This window comes from Rhinoderma darwinii, chromosome 2, assembly GCF_050947455.1.
Source record: "Rhinoderma darwinii isolate aRhiDar2 chromosome 2, aRhiDar2.hap1, whole genome shotgun sequence".
Taxonomy (NCBI): Eukaryota; Metazoa; Chordata; class Amphibia; order Anura; family Rhinodermatidae; genus Rhinoderma; species Rhinoderma darwinii.
Genome location: NC_134688.1, coordinates 378,414,854 through 378,432,793, shown reverse-complemented (window position 1 = coordinate 378,432,793; position 17,940 = coordinate 378,414,854). Strand labels below are relative to the sequence as shown.

The following is a 17,940-nucleotide window of genomic DNA, read 5'->3' as shown; positions in this document are numbered from 1 at the left end:
CATAATGTCATAAGTTCCTCCATAACAAACTTAAGTGGTCTGTACAGATCCCTGACCTCAATCCTATCAAACAACTTTGGGGTCAATTGGAATACTGAATGCGAGACTTTTTTCAGACTTTTTCATACATCAGCGGCCGACCTCACAAATCTGTTATGGCTAAATGGGCGCTAGTACCCACAGACATACTCTAAAATCATGTGGAAAGCCTTCCCATAAAAGTGGAGACTGTTATAATTGCAAAAGCGGCACATCACCCTATTAATACACATTATTTTACAATGGGATGTCCACCAAGCTGACATAGGTGAGATGGTAAGGTGTCCAGATACTTTTGGCCATGTAGTGTATTTGTAGATAAATTTGCCCTGCTGGGGACAGTAGCTTAAAGGAGAGTTTAAATTTCAGTTTGCATGGTGCAGTGGGATTGGTGATGACAACCAATCCGATGTTTACTTACATCTTTATAACATTCAAGTCCAAAATGCTCTTAAATTCAAAATAGCGGTTATCGATCCAGTGTTACAACAATAAATTGCAGTAAACCTTGAATTATTACTAGTTGGACTCAGTTCACAACTCATTTTTCAGGCAAGTAAAAGGTATAAACGGGGAGTATACTCTAACGTGCCCATAACCCCCTATGCACCTAGCAAATGGCAAAAAAAAGTGTCCTTTTGGCATATGCTGGCCCAATATGTTTTAGCATTTTTTTTTCCCACTGTAGAGAAAAGCATGGTTTATCACACTATTGTATGCAGTGGGGCACTGCACAAAAAAAAGTATACAGCATGGTATTCCTTTTTTTTTTTTTACAATGGAAGTCAATGGCTGAAATATACAACTGTATGCCATACAGTTGCATATGTTGGGGAATACTCCAGATGTATGCGTCCAATATGCCTGAAAAACAAAATGTGAACTGAGCCTTATTAATGTTTTATAGTTGTACTAGCTACTTACATCTAGTTATTATAGTAAAAGCACAGCACAATGAACTAGACGGGACATTATACATAAACAGAAAATATTAAGATAAATTCTTTTTCCAGTAATTCTCCAGAATGAAAATCACTGAGATTCGCTGTGAATCTCGAACATGACCGATTCTACCATCTATAGTTGCTTGCACTGTCCCAGACTCTGTTTATAAAAATGGGATGTATGGTAGATTTTTACAAAAAATAACAAGAGTATCTAACACAATCCAATATTTATGTTAACACACATACGTGAAATTGTGAACAATATGTGGCCTAGAAAAAATGTTAAAGGAACGTAATAGAAGTGTGTCTATTGACTAGGGATATTACAGAAGAGTTTACATCTTTCTTCATGAAACCATTTAATCACCTGTTTTGACTGTCATCTGATATACAGTAAAGTTTCAAAGTATTCCCTCACATTCTTAAAGGCGTTCTACAGTTTTATATACCGTAACGAAGTGTCACGTTGGGTTCGTGGAGCCTGGCGGTATGGCAGCTGGCTAACAGGGAGCAGGTCACAGTCTATAGTTCGTATAGGGTACCTGCAGTGGCGGATTAAGTAGACCATGGGCCCTGGGCTGTTACCCAAACTTGGGCCCCCCTTCCGCCCTGCCGCGCCGTTACTATTTTTAACTACCTTTTTGGGCAAGCATTAACAAATGGGTGTTACGATTCCCCTTGTCACAGGGCTGTGTCCCTACATACTGACAGTATCACACTGTGCTGGGACACATCCTCCTGACAAGGGGAATTGTCTATCAGTCCTGGACTGCAGAAAGACTTTTTGTGAAAAACAAGGATTTCCTATAATAAACACGTCAGGAGAGGTGACGGATTCTCTAAATCTAATGACTCACAGGTGACGCCGTCTCAGATTCTAGTAGTTTTTTTTTTTTTTTCCTCTTCTCCATCCGGTCCAGAGCTCATGACGACTTCTCCCGGCCATGACTCATTTCTGCAGAATTTGCCACTCGAATGTCTTCGGCTCCTCCCTTTTCCAACATTTCCACACATATAAAAGAAAATAAAGTTATCATGGTACCACATAATGTGCCCCTAAATATAATAGCACCAAACACCGCGCCTGAATATAATAATACCACACACTGTAAAACACTACATACACACAGCCCCTGTAGATATCACACACCCCCATAGATAGCGCCACACACAGCCCCCTGTAGATATCACACATCCCACCCCCCTGTAGAGAGCGTTACACACAGCCCTCCCCTCTTATAAATAGCGCCAAAAGCCCCCCTATAAAGAGCGCTACACACATAGCGCTACACAGCCCCCCTTATATATAGGGCCACACCGCTTCTCCCCCCTTTGTATACAGGACCACACAGCGCTACCCTCCCCCCTTGTATATAGAGCCACCCAGCACTCCCCGTTGTATATAGTGTAGCGGAGCAATCCCCCCCCCCTCCTTGAATATATATACACAGCAATAGTCCCCACCTAAAAAAAAATATATACAGTTTACTCCCCTTACCCCGTGGTGGCCGCTCCAGCTGGACGCATGTGAATCCTCCAGACTAGACGCATGCGCAGACTGGCGGGATGCAGTACCTTATCACGCCAGCCTGCGCAGGGAGTCTTCCCAGTGCCTTATAGGCTGCAAGCTGAATGTGACCTGCAGCCTATAGTATTCATTTGTATTGAAGTCCTGAGGACTCCGATACAAATGAATGCGGCTGCCGCTATCACCGGGGCCCCCTCCCATGCTAGCCATGCCACCGGACATGAGGGGGCCCGTGTGATCATGTGCGGCCAGCCATGGACACCCGGGATCCTTGGGCGGCTGCCCGAACCACCCTAATGATCCGCCACTGGGTACCTGTGGCAGCACGGGCAGTAGCAAGGCAGGGACTAGGCAGCAGGTAGATGTCAGGCGTGGAATACAGCACAGCACGACTACAGCTCAGTACGGCACTTGACCAGGATAGCACGGGATACAGGGAACACTGGAACTGGAAAACACTAGGAAACCATTTGCTTAGACAAACTAGGATACGACAAACAATGCTCAGGCTGGGCCCTTCTTATAGTCCAGGGTGCTTATGGGCTAATTTAGCATTGGAGTCTGGTGCGCGCGCTGCCCCTTTAAGAGCGGGCACTAGCGTGCGCACGCACCCTGCGGAAACCAGCCGAAGTGAGCGCTGGCTTCCCCTGAGGAAGAGACGGGCCAGCGCTCGCAGACACATGGCTGCGACCGTCAGGAGATGAGTAAGTCTGACGGCCCGCGGCCATGGGCATGACCATAAGGCTTACATAACAGGACACCTGTGGAGCTATTTATTACTTCTATTCTGTCCCTGAGTGTCGATCAGTTTCACATATGAACATAACTATGGATGAGGGTTTGGATACAAACAGCCACATTTACCAAAATGGGCACATGGGGATCAGTGTTACCCTCTTGTAGCTCCCAATTACTCAGCATTTTGTAGAGTATTCTAGCAAATTATGAATGTCTAGTTCTGTTACATAAGGCCAGCTACCGTTGCCAAAACCTCTTTATTATCACAGTTACAAACAATAACTGAATTTTCCACTAAATGTTCCTTTTTACATATTTTGATGGCCTCTGTCACCCCCGCTGTCAAAGTCCTGTATCAGTCCACACTGTCTATACACGCACAGGCCAGAGGTCACAGCAGTTATTATGTGAAGGACAGTAGACTACACATGCTAAGGGGCAAAAAATAACATTATGGTACTTTGAAGGACAAGCACCAAAGAAAGGGAAGGAAGGGAATAAAAAAAGAATAATGTAGGCTTGTCTAGGTTTGGCTTCAAAGAATATACCGTATATAAAAACATTTTTAAACCACTGATGACCACTGTAGAAATCGGTAAATAAAAATATATTAATACAACTTTTTTTTACAGGGTAAATCATACAAATTTCATGGAGCTTTTCCTCCAGCATATAATCCTCTGGTTTTCTTGGATTACAATAACTTCATGAGAACTATGGATCAGTGGGGTAGTGAGGTATGATATTATTAATTCTGTATTTGGAAAGTTTGTTGTTAAAGTTATACCGTTTTATTTACTAGCTGGAAAGATTCGGGGCACGGGCTTTCAAAACAGCTAGGTTTCTTATGCCTGATGAATAAACCTAGGTGTCTCGAAAGCTTTAACAAAAACCTTCCGCTTTCATTAAAGGAAATCTGTCATGTTGAAGACGCAGTCTGATCTGCAGGCACAATGTTATATATCTGCAGGAGCCAGGTAGATTAATATACAGTTTTATATAGTGGGAAAATATTTAATATAACTTGTAATTTATTCATTAAAATGTGTTCAATTAAATATCTTAGTTAACGCATCCGGGTAACAAAGTTTTATCCTGCTGCTCGATATGTTTGCCGAACCGGGAAGTGTCCTTGCATCTTGAGCTGCAGCCCTTTTCCTTCCTTTCAGAATGAGCAGAGATTTAAATGAAAAAAAATTCCAATTCCTGTTCAAGTTAATGGGTGTCATGTAATATTTAAAGCATTATATATCCCAGAGTGGACGCTGTGCTTTCTAGTGGCTCTCCACTCTGGCTCATTGAGTGAGGTCCCAAGCAAGAGGCCATCTTCTATGATGTCTATATACCCTAAGGGCTTCTCCACACAACGGAATTGCTGCAGAAAAGGTCGACAGCAATTCCGTTGAAAGTAGCAGACTTTCCGCTGCGGCAAAAACGCACCATAACGTAAGTTTTTGACTACAGAAAATGGTGCGGATTTTGCTGCGTTTTTCGCAATCCTTTGAGATGGCAACATCTCCTCTGAAAAACGCAGCAATTCTGTCTACTTTCCGCAGCAGGAATCGACATGCTGTGGTCCAAAAAATATGCACCCCAGGTCAATTTCTGCTCAAAACTTTTACATGGGGATGAGATTTTTTAAATCTGACCCAATTTTCTGCGACTGTATTTTGCTGCATATTTTCCGTTCGCAATTCCGGAAAAAAAATACGTAGCAATTCCGCTACGTGTGGACAAGCCCTAATTGGGCGTATTGGCAGAGCTTGCTCACACGAGACATCCCCTATATATAGCACAAACACCTAAAAAAAAAATCAGACAGAAGTTATTATCAATCAATACTTTTTCTAATAGTTTTAAACCATAAGTTTATGGCTCAGAAATATTTTATAATATGGAAGGTTAATAAGCCCATTATTTTTATGTCCTTTTGCCCTCTGGTGGGTATACACTTGTCAATACGGTCCTATACATGTCTAATTCAGACAAAAGGTAAAGTCCGGGAACTTTATGCCATGTTCAGACGGGCCGGAATTTTTCACCTGAAAATATTGCTGCAGATTCTTTGTGAATTTGCAGCAACATTTTCATATTTGACAGGTAATTCAGACGACGTGGATTCACAGGAGACTTGCTGCAGATTTCAGCCTGCAAAAGCTGAAATCCGCAGTGAAATACCGCTGCTTCACTGCGACATAATGTGTATGCTGCAGAGGGAAAGTTATTTTCTGCAACGTCTGAACTAAGTTTCCTAAAAATGTATAGAAACAAGTGTAAAAAACAGCTGCTGCAGAATTCCACTGCGGACTGTCCGTTGTGGAATTCAACAGCAATTCTGCCACGTCTGAATGTGCCCTTAAAGGCACGCACCATGACAATTCTGTAAAAGGATGGCATATGGAAAGCCTTGTCACGGTTTCTAAGTTTCTGAAGAAGTATACACAAGAAAACATGTCCGTTTATTTATAACAGCTGCTGTTTGGCAGATTAATCGTATCATCATGTTCAGCAGAGAGTTGGTTACATTCAAATTGAATTTGTTATAATAACCATGAGTGCCAGCTGTGCCGAGGGAACTCCATTCTATATTTTATTAAGGTGGTTAAAGGGGTATTCCCAGCTCAGACATTTTTGACATATCTACAAGTTACGCTATTAACGTCCGATAGATGCGTTTTATCACCTTTGGGACCCCTTACCTGCTGTTGCTGGGCTGCAGCCACCGACTGACGAGGTGACCAGGTTTTCCAAAAACAGCGTGAGCGTGTGAATATGCCATAAATGCCTGCGATAGGAATACCCCTTTAAAAGAATGCAGTGAATAAATTTTTTTTGTATCCTTTGAGCATTGTGCATATGATTTCATATGCTGCGTTAACACCAGTAAATGCTAAAATCTAATGGATATATTGTTAACAGATTCCTGCAGATGCACCATGGAAAGCCCCTCATGCTCTAGACTGGGACAAAATGTCAATGACAGAATTCATACACAAAGTATGCTGGACAAGGTAAGTTGCCCTTCCTGAGTACTACCTATGAACTGGATTCACCGATGCAGTTTTAGGTGTAGCTTTTTAGCCCAAGATAGGAGTGGATATGAAATTAAAGAAAAGTATGGCACGAACCAGTTGGATGTGCTGCTGATAATTTCCGCAGAATTCCGCAACACTAGGATTTGATTGACTTCAATGGTGAAGTTAAAATACGCAATGTGGAAAATTCGCAACAAACCCATGCTCATTCCGTGGCAAAGATGTACATGCTGAGGATTTCAAAATCCAAACGCAGGTCAATTTGTGTGCAGAAAATTTCTGCAACATGTGGAAAAAAATTTGGTGAGATTTCATCTATATATATATATATATATATATATATATATGTCATTATACATACAAGTCATTAAAGTGCGCAACACAGCTACTTGACTAGTCAACTCTGCTACATCAGTATTTACCAGTACAAAGGGCAGAGATATTGAAGGAGAAATGATGACATCTGCAGTTCCATATCACTCAATCTTTCTTTTTGGAACAGTATGCATTTGTGTGTTAATACAATCGGCTGGTCAAGGACACCCCAGCATTAGTCTTAATATATTCAAACAGAGTCCTGCTTTTATTATATGCATCAAGGCTTGTTTGCTTACCTCTTCATTAAATAACTATTACCTCTGTACTACTTTGCCATCTTATTTATGTAAAGAGAAAAAGCTGGTCCATTCCCTTTTATTCGCTTTTATGTTTTTTATTAATATGAATGCATAAACTTAAGAATAGGATTTCTATGGTTTGGGAACAATTAGTAGCTTTCCCATAAGTTTTGAGTGGCACAATAACAAATTTATTATGTTTATGTACACATACATTTATATGTAAATACAGTTCATTTTACGTCATGCGGTACATTTAAAAAAAAGTGTTTTATATATTTTTTTTAAAAGTATAATTCAATATTTATTTAAACAGCGCAGCAAGGAGGTTTGCAGAGTTGTTTGTGAATTTGGTTATTACTGCAGAGACACAACAGGTTTCTACACTCTGGTTCCTCTGGTATGTAAGGATCTGTGGTGGAACTACAAGGGTATTCTCAACTGACAATGGTGGGCAGGTAAGTGCATTACTGTACCTATGCTCGTTTTTTAACTTGCCTTAAAAAAATGAAACAAAAAAACAAAAGTTTTTAATTGAATGGTGCAATCTATAAGTGTGACAGTATGTCCCAATGTTTTTGGGTATGAATGTTTTACGATCTATTCGGTTGGCTCAGATGCGTCAAGTGGCTGCATGTGTTTTTTTTTGTTTTTTTTTTCATTTTTAAGACTGAAAAGGTGTTGTATAAATAATGTGCGGAACGCGTCAGAGAAATGTGCCTGGCTGCGCTACATAGGGTAGAGCATCATCAGCAAAAACACTGTTTTAGGAAAGGTTTTCTTTCATTCCCATCACAGGATCAAGTTCCATTTTGGTTGCTAAATATATGGCTCTCATACGGAACCATGATCTACACTTCTTAATAAGCCCTTAAAATAGCGGCATAGGCCTCTTATTTAGTCAGTCACATTGCCTTTGTACTATCTTGGGATGGATTTTGACCTGTAATAAACTCTATTGATGAGTGTTTAGAGGGCAAAACTTTTCCATATTGAGTGCCGTATCCTAAACCATAGAAGTAGTGAAAATAGTACTGTAGGTAGATGAGTAACTGGAGTAAGGGTTTACAGTACTTGTTGTGCACTGCCGGCAACCTGGATATAACATAAGTTAAGTAAATTCCTCTATGTCTTTGCAGCAGTAAAATGTCAATTAATTCAATTTGATATCCTCTTGGACATGCACGAAGTCTCAAAACCGAGATGTTAATCTCCTCAAAGAGAAACGACATAGACTGACGTACGTAGTGCAATAAAGCACACATAAGCCAAGTTTTATTCATACTCACAATCAAGCAATAAAATTCAGTATATAATACAATAAAATTAATGTGGCAGTACAGATAAAACACCAAACATGAGTTTCGCCTTGAATGGCTTTTTCATGAACTCTGACATCACAAAAGGAAATTTATACCATAAGTGTTATTTCAGCTTTAGAATATACATTCTACATCAAAAACATGAACAATTATGTCTGCTAAGAGATTTATCATAAAATCTCCCTAAAATAATCAGCACAAAATAATTAATACCAATAGCAGGTGCAGGTTACGTGTCAACCACCGAAATAATCAGAAAAACTTATATTTCGACTAAAATGCTGCAATAAGTAGAAACATCCGCTTATTCTCCCTCTTTGATAATGACTCATATAGTGCCCATAATAAAATTAGTATTATCACCTGACCAATTGTGAATTTCCGAAAGTTCATTCACAAAAGCAGGTATTACCTCGGGACTTTTTCCAACCTATTTTCTCAAATGGATCACCTATTCGTTACAATATTACTAGTCCATAGTAACCGACTCATTCATAAAGTCAGCTTATCATGTGACCGGCTGTGAATTCGCAAGCATTCATTCCTAGAAAAACAAGATTTACCACGAGACCAGCTCCAGCAAATCGTAGTTATCCAATCTGCATCCCCCATACATAAACAGGTAAAAGACTCGTTGTTCTGATTTATAAATAATATCCACAAATATCATATTCGACTCCATATAATAAAAAATAAGTCCCACCAAGATAGAAATTGTTGTGAGCTCCGAAATGTATTAAATAGCAACAGTTTTACACTGACAGACAGTAATGCTTTGGTATACTGAGTATACCAAAGCATTGGATTAGTGATCAGAAGATCGCATTCTGAACTCCCCTAGTAGAACTCATTGGAAAAAAAAAAACCCAGGTAAATGAACTTTTTTTTTTTTACTATTTAATAAACTTTACAGTAAAAATACACTTATATGGCATTGCCGTGATCATAACAACCCGAACATGTTATTTAAACCGTGAGATGAAAGCCATAGAAAAAAAGACAATGGTGAAATTGCTATTTTTTTTTCCACCCCCCCCCCCCAAAAAAATATAATAACAGTTAATCAAGAAGTGCGAAGTGCGATGTACCTAAAATGAAAACGACACCTCGAACCGCGAAAAACAGGCCCTCCTATGGCTACAGCGACATAAAAATCCAAAAGCTATGGCTCTTGGAATGCAACAATGCAAAAGCAAATTTTTGTTTAAAAGTGTTTTTATATAATATAGTAAAACATAAAAAATGTATACATATCTGGTATTGCCGTAATTTTACCGACCCATAGAATAGGTAACATGTTATTTCATGCTTGATAGTGAATAGCGTGAATTTAAAAGGCAAAAAAACAATGCTGGAATAGCTTTTTTTTTTTTTTTTTTTTTCTTCCCAATTCCCTTCCAAAAGAAATAGTTCATAAAAGTTATTCAATATATATGTACCCAAAAAGTTATGACTCTTGGAATGTGACGATGAAAAAAACTAAAGAATTGGTCATTAAGGCCAAAATAGGCCTGGTTGTTAAGAGGATAAAAGCTATAACCCTATGGGGAAACTTTTATAACCAAGGTTCTATATTCATTAGAAAAGCCCCATCGTGTAAATAGATTTTTAGATTTTTTTCCTTCCTAATTTTTGAGTTGTTTTTCAGTCGGAATGTAACTATGTATCAACTGATCTCTAATGTTGGAGGCCTTTTTGCATAAAAAAAATTGGATTGGGGGAATAACTTAACTAATTACATGGTCTACTTTCGAGATACTCCAGTGGGGTTTTTGTTTTTTTTACAATGCTTTTTAGGGCATTAGTGCTAAATGAATATTGCATATTTATTTTCCTCCCTTCCACAATTTAGATTGTAATGGTCATTTCTGACATTCTCTGCTGATAAATTCATCTCCAATTTGCTACATGTACATGCTACATTTTTCTATGAATGTTTTTTTTTTTTTTTTTTTTTTAAATATTCCAGTTTGTTCAATAAAATCACAGCCCCTAGAACAGTTTTTTTTTATTCTTTGAATTTAACCTTTTGGTATATTGTTTAAGCATGATGCATAGTGGCAACTCCCCTTTTATATATCTGCTTCTCTCCACGGGTTTATACCTTCGTTCTTAACTATCGTAAGGTCTAAAAAAATTAACTTTATGCTTACCCTATTCATATGAAAAACTAACATTCCAATCATCACCATGTATTAAAATAAACCATTATTTTTGGTCCTTTTCTGTTCCTCTCCAGACAAACAGTCGCTTTCAGGTTAACCGGCCATTTTATCCTAAAGTGTTTATTGAAAAATGTATAAAAAAACTTCCCACTGCGCCCTTTAAATATGAGTGTAACTGGGGGTGTATTTTGCCCCCATCGCTGTAAATAAAGTCCTTCATACCAAAAATAGTTGTGACCAAGAGAAAAACTTAAAAGGTGCAAAATAAATTTCTGTTCACTTTTATTTTTTATCCTAGTTAATCTAGAAATCTACTGCATCGAACCCTTTCTTTTCCAGGATTATTGCATAGAGAGAGTTAATGTCCGCTGTTCCCACAAAACAGAATTAATCAACCCTCCATTTCTTCAATTTCTCCAGAACCGCTCTGGAGTCCCATAAGTCAGACGGTGTAGTTTTAACATACTTCTGTAAAAAAATAAAAATAAAAACATAAAATAAAAATCTATGTATTCAGCAATTCTATATGTTAATGACATGATTTCCGAGATGATCGGGTTTCCTAGTATTCTTATGAAATATAGGTAGAGGCTATATTACCAGTATTCCCAGATTTTTAATATTCAAATAATTGTGTTCACTTTTACTTAGAATGTTTTTCTTTAGAAATCATTAAGAATTCCGATATTTTTTAATTGAACTCTAGATTTGTTCATAGGATCCCCTTTAACCCGTTAGTGACCGCCAATACGCCTTTTCACGTCTGTCACTAACTGGCTTTATTCTGATGCATAAGCCTTTTTACGGCACTGCATCAGGATAAATAGAGCAGGGAGCTGTCAAATCTCCCTGCTCTCCGCTGCCAGATGTAACTGAGAGCTGGTCGAACGTCTGAGATCGATATCGATCTCACCCGTTTAACCCTTCAGATGCGGCGCTCAATAGCGTGCACCGCATCTGAGTTGTTTTGGAGAGAGGGAGGGAGCTCCCTCTCTCCCCCACCGACACCCGGCGAAGAGATCTCCGAGTGACTGTGTCTCCGACGGCAGCTGGGGGCCTAATAAAGGCCCCCAGGTCTGCCTGTAGTGAATGCCTGCTAGGTCATACCAGAGGCATGTCCTAGCAGATGTCTGTCCGTTTTAAACGGACAGGCAGTAATGCACTGCAATACAAAAGTATTGCAGTGTATTATAATAGCGATCGGAGGATCGCATATTAAAGTCCCCTAGTGGGACTAGTAAAAAAAAAAAGTTTAATAAAGTTCATTAAAAAAAGTGAAAAAAAAAAATTAAAAACCCACTTTTTCCCCTTACAAACTGCTTTACTATTAACCAAAATAAAGTAAAAAAGTCACGCATATTTGGTATCGCCGCATCCGTAATGACCCAGACTATAAATCTATTACATTATACAACCCGCGCAGTGAACGCCGTAAAAAAATAAATGAAAAACTATGGTAAAATTGCTGTTTTCTGTGAATCCTGACTTAAAAAAAAAGTGATGAAAAAGTCGCATCTACTCCAAAATGGTACCAATAAAAACTACAAGTCTTCCCACAAAAAAAGCCCTCAAACAACTGCATCGGCGGAACAATAAAAAAGTTATGGCTCTTCAAATATGGAGACACGAACTAATAATTTTGAAAAAAACGTTTTTACTGTGTAAAAGTAGTAAAACATACAAAATCTATACAAATTTGGTATCGTTGCAATCGTAACAACCCGCTGAATAAAGTTATTGTTATTTATACCACATGGTAAACGGTGTAGATTTAGGACGTGAAAAAGAGTGGCGAAATTTCTGGTTTTTTTTTTTTTTTTTTTTTTTTTTTTTTTTTATATTCCCCTCCCCCCAAAAAAAGTTAATCAATAAATGTGCACCTCAAAATGGTGCTATTAAAAAATACAACTTGTCCCGCAAAAACAAGACCTTATACAGCTATGTCGACGCAAAAATAAAAAGGTTATAGCTCTTGGAATGCGGCGATTGAAAAACGTAAAAAATGGCCTGGTCATTAAGGTTTAAAATAGGCTGGTCATTAAGGGGTTAAACCTAACAAGTCTTGGCAGTGTCGGACTGGGGTGCCTAGTTGCCAGTGGAATTGATTCTGGGGCCCCACACTACAGATACATGGATATATTAGGCTAGGCTTATATATGTGTCGCAGATATGGTAAAAAATGGCAGAAAAATAGTGCATGCCCCGCTTTGAAGACGCATTTTCGTTAAAACCAGTATGTACATACCGATTTTCATCTTGTGTTTTTTTTTTTTATCAACTTCATTTTTAAGCGGTGCATTGTTCCTTAAAAAATATTTATTTAAATTAAAGTTGTGCACATACCTGTTAACATAACAATTATCATAGAGGGAGAAGAAGTGGATGTTTCTATTTCTCGCAGCATTAAAATTGATATATAGGTATTTTCCGATTTATTACGGTGGTTGTTACAAAACCTGCACCTTCTGATACTAGAAATTTTTCATGTTAGATATTTATCATAACATCTCTCTAAAATAACACTTAGTGCACGTAATTGTTCATGTTGAGTATTTTAACGCTGAAATAATGACTAAGGTAAAAATACCCTACTGTGATGTCAGAGTTCATGCCTCACAAGGAACCATTTAAGGTGAAACTCGATTTGTATGTGTTATCTGTACAGTCGCATGAATTTTTTATTGGATTATATTCTGAATTTTACTGCTAATCTGTAAGCATGAATAAAACCATTAAAAAAGTCACTTGTCTTATTTACGCTTTATTGCACCATGTCCCTCTGCGACGTGTGTGTGTTTTTTTTTTTTTTTTCTATAGTGAGGACTCGGAGATTAAAGTCTCGGTTTTGAGACTTAGTGCATGTTCAAGAGGATATGAAATGGAAGGAATTTATTGCTCAACTTATTTTGTATCCAGTTTGCCGTTAGTGCACAAGTCCTATAAACATTTATCATTTTAAGTAATTGGACACGTTTCTTCATTGTTTGTTGCACCTGACATTCCAAGTCAAATTGTGCATTATCCTCTATTTAATATATTTCTTGACGTCCATTAATTTTCTCATGTCATATAATGTACCGATGTGTAGGACATATTGGCAGGTTCCAACATCCAAAGTTTTCTCTGTTTAGACATAGTTGGACAGAAAATACATGTAATTTAAGAACCTCATTGCTGCATATATATCGCAAAGTTCAGCAACTAACAGAAGAAGTTAATTATGTTGTAAAGTCCTGAATACTTTATATCCTTCATAGCAATTGCCACTATGTTGCATTATAATAAATGACATAACGACCACAGTAATACAAATTAAAAAAACCACAATTACTTTATTATAATATACAAAAAAGTCTATATAAACTTACGCCCCCAAAAAAAAGATTAAAACACAAGTAAAATGGACAAAGCTCAAAGTGACCCTCCTGTGATGATGCCCTTAATAATAGTGTAGGACCAGGCAAATAGGTATGTATACAGACCTCAATATAGAGCTTCCTGAATACAATAGACCAGGGGCGTAGCTAAAGGCTCATGGGCCCCGATGCAAGAATTCTTACTGGGCCCCCCCCGCAAACTTCTTATGGCCGACGGTCCGCAGCTTCCAGCTGCATCACTGGGTCTCCTAAGTGACCCAACAATGCAGCACTAGCAGCCGGGGGCGTCACTAAGGCTGGGTTCACACACCCTATTTACGGACGTAATTCAAGCGTTTTAGCATTGAATTACGTCCGAAAATGCGGCTCAAAAGCGTTGGCAAACATCTGCCCATTCACTTGAATGGGTCTTACGATGTTCTGTGCCGACGGTCATTTTTTTTTACGCGCCGCTGTAAAAAAGACGCCCGCGTCAAAGAAGTGCCTGTCACTTCTTCAGACTTAAATGGAGCCGTTTTCCATGGACTCCATAGAAAAACCGCTCCAATTACGTCCGTAATGGACGCAGCGAAAGACGCATGCACATGCCATTACGGCTGAAATTACGGTGCTGCTTTCTCCTGAAAACAGCACCGTAATTTCAGCCGTAACAGACGCTGCCGTGTGAACATACTATCAGGGCTTAAAATGTCAGGGGAAATAGCCCCAATACATATGTGTCCGCCCCAAAAAAAGTGTGTATATGAGACAGCATAGCATATCTATAGCGCTACGACCCTATAAACTATGGATAGGATTAGATACAGTGGCTCAGCAGACAGTATCACACAGGATAGGATTAGATACAGTGGCTCAGAAGGCAGTATCACACATGATAGGATTAGATATAGGGCCCAGCAGACAGTATCACACATGATAGGATTAGATACAGTGGCTCAGAAGGCAGTATTACACATGATAGGATTAGATACAGTGGCCCAGCAGACTGTATCACACATGATAGGATTAGATACAGTGGCTGAGCAGACAGTATCACACATGATAGGATTAGATACACAGCTCAGCAGACAGTATCACACATGATAGGATTAGATACAGTGGCTCAGAAGACAGTACCACACATGATAGGATTAGATACACAGCTCAGCAGACAGTATCACACATGATTAGATTAGATACACAGCTCAGCAGACAGTATCACACATGATTGGATTAGATACAGGGCCCAGCTCGCTGACATTGCGGCTCCAGCGCTGGACCCAGGAAAGGTAAGAATAATAATTTTGCTTCTTTATGTGTTACTGTTTATTTTTGTGTGTTTGTGTTTTTTTACAGGTTCGGTTGTTGGACTTCGGATACGAGGACTTCAATGACGACGTTTTTTTTATTCTCAATAAAATGGTTAATGAGGGTTGTGTTTTTTTATTTCAATAAAATATTTTTCTATGTGCTTGTATCTTTTTAAACTTTATTATCACCGCCTTAGTAATGGCCGCTGGCTGATTGACAAACTCCATTACTAAGGCGGGGCTTAATGTTAGCCGGTGCAGAGGCTACACTAACCCCCATTATTACCCCAGTACCCACCGCCACCAGGGGTACTGGGAAGAGCCGGGTACGAACCAGTACCCGACCATCTGTAGTGACGGGCAGGCACCGGGGTGGCCGCAGGCTGGTAGTATTAGGCTGGGGAAGGCCAAAAACGGTGGCCCTTCCCACCCTGGTAATGCTGCCTGCTGCTGCTGTGTTGCATCTGGCTGGTTATGAAAATGGGGGGGGGGACCCCACATCGTTCTTTCCAAATTTAATTTAATTTTTTTTAAATGACGTGGGGTCCCCCCCATTTTTCATAACCAGCCAGATACAATAAAGCAGCAGCAGCCTAGCATCACCAGGGTAGGAAGGGCCACTGTTTTTGGCCTTTCCCCTCCTGATAACACCAGCCTGCGGCCACCCCAGTGGCCGACCATCACTACAGATGGTCAGGTACTGGATCGTACCCGGCTCTTCCCAGCACTCCTGGTGGCGGTGGGTACTGGGGTAATAAAGGAGGTTAGTGTTAGCCTCTGCACCGGCTAACACTAAGCCCCGCCTTAGCAATGGATGCTGTCAATCAGCCGGCGGCCATTACTAAGGCGGTAGTAATATAGTTTTAAAAAAACACAAAGACATAGAAAAAATATTTTATTGAAATTAAAAAAAAAACCCACACAGCCCTCATTAACCATTTTATTGATAATAAAGAAAAAGCCGTCATCAAAGTAGTCCTGGAATCCGACGTAGTCCAACGACCGAACCTGTAAGAAAACATACACAAAATGATTAGTAACACGTGTTAGGCTTAGATACAGGGCCCATGTGTGATACTGTCTGTGGGACCCTGTATCTAAGCCTACCACAACGTAGGCTTAGATACAGGGTCCAGCAGACAGTAATCTTATACAGTATAAGATTACTGTGTGCTGGGGCCCTGTATCTAAACCTAGTGTGGTAGGCTTAGATACAGGGCCCAGCAGACAGGATCACACATGGGCCATGTATCTAAGCCTACCATGTGATTGGCTTAGATACAGGGCCCAGCAGACAGGATCACACAATCTGTGATCCTGTCTCATGGGGCCCCTAAGCCTGCTACATCGTAGGCTTAGGGGTTGTGCAGTCCCTAAACATTGATGGCCTATCCACAGGATAGGCCATCAATAGCTGATGTGTCGCCCGGGACCCGCAAATCAGCTGTTTTGAAGGGGGCCGCAGCACTCGTACGAGAGCTGCTTCCCCTTCATTTCACTACTCGCTCACACTGTGAATCGCCGACATGGATTCACAGTGTGACCGGAATGAAGGGGAGCAGCTCTCGTACGAGTGCTGCGGCCCCTTCAAAACAGCTGATTGGCGGGTCCCGGGAGTCGGTCCCCGCCAGTCAGGGCAAACCTTACCTTCCTCTTCGGCCGCGGCGGGAGTTCTGTCGTCTCGATGCTGTGCGCGGCGCATAGCGCTGTGACGTCATGCGCTGCGCACAGCGCCTGACCTCAGGACCTCCGCTGCCATCCGGAACCAGGAAGGTAAGTAAAGTATGTTACTATAGTAACAGGGGCCCGCGGCCCGAGTTACTATAGTAACTTTTTATTGATGTGGTGCGGGGGGCCGTGGGCCCCCCTGGCTTCGAGGCCCGGTCGCAATTGCGACCGCTGCGACCCCTATAGCTACGCCAGTGCAATAGACCAGATCAATATATAACATAGGTGCAAAAAAAGCTAATCCATATTAATCTATACAATCATATGACAAGTGCATAAGTGCAAATTTACATGATACAGAGGAGGTATACCCACAAAGGAATGTATTCACATAACACATAAATAAGGATAGCCGTGCACAAGTAGGAGAGAGGCAGCAATATGAGTCTGGTCAAACCAACATCACAGAAAAAAGCCCCACTCATATCACAGATACACAGATCAGTTTCCTCAGGGGTAAAGGGTTGATAGGAGTAATGTACTATATATAGTACATTACTCAAGTCAAATCAATTACATCCTACTGTTCTATGGTAAAACTAGTAGGGAGGAGGCAGAGGCACCTTGCGTCCTGTAGTCCGCACTGCGCATGTCCACGAGCCAATCTCAGAACTACATATACACATCCAACCCCAACAAAAGTTTAGGGCCAATCACAAAATATGTGGGAGGCGCTTCACTCATTCATTCTGAGAGCTGCCCCTAAGGCCTCATTTACACGAGCGTAATATACGCGCGTGCGACGCGCGTCGTACGCACCTATATAACTCTAATTTTGCGCAGCGTGAGTGCGTTGCGTAAAACTCACGACCTGTTTTATAATCGTGCATTTTTCACGCAACATGCACCCATTGAAGTCAATGGGTGCGTGAAAACAACGCATGCCACATGGACGCTACTGCGTTGCATGCGCGAAAATCACGCAAGAGCTGTCAAAAGGATGAATGTAAACCGAAAAGCACCACGTGCTTTTCTGTTTACAAACATCCAAACGGAGTGTCAAATTAGAGATGAGTCAATAGAAGGAATGCCTGCAGGCAGACAGAACCCTTTTTCCTGACCACCCAAAAGTTGATAGAGTAAATTTTTATTTTCAAATTTTATTAAGCTACGTATAGCAAGGAACAGACCACATATAACAGTTTAAAATTATCA

General features: G+C 40.2%; 1 protein-coding gene across 1 annotated transcript in view; it reads left to right on the top strand.

Moving 5' to 3' along the window:
* The window catches only part of LOC142741377 (amine oxidase [flavin-containing] B-like), a 70,230-nt gene that overhangs the window by 20,806 nt on the left and 31,484 nt on the right, over nucleotides 1–17,940 (top strand). The window contains exons 4-6 of the mRNA XM_075850759.1: nucleotides 3,885–3,989; nucleotides 6,172–6,263; nucleotides 7,221–7,362. Of these exons, the coding sequence (XP_075706874.1) occupies nucleotides 3,885–3,989; nucleotides 6,172–6,263; nucleotides 7,221–7,362 (339 nt within the window). The remainder of the gene's footprint in view (nucleotides 1–3,884; nucleotides 3,990–6,171; nucleotides 6,264–7,220; nucleotides 7,363–17,940) is intronic.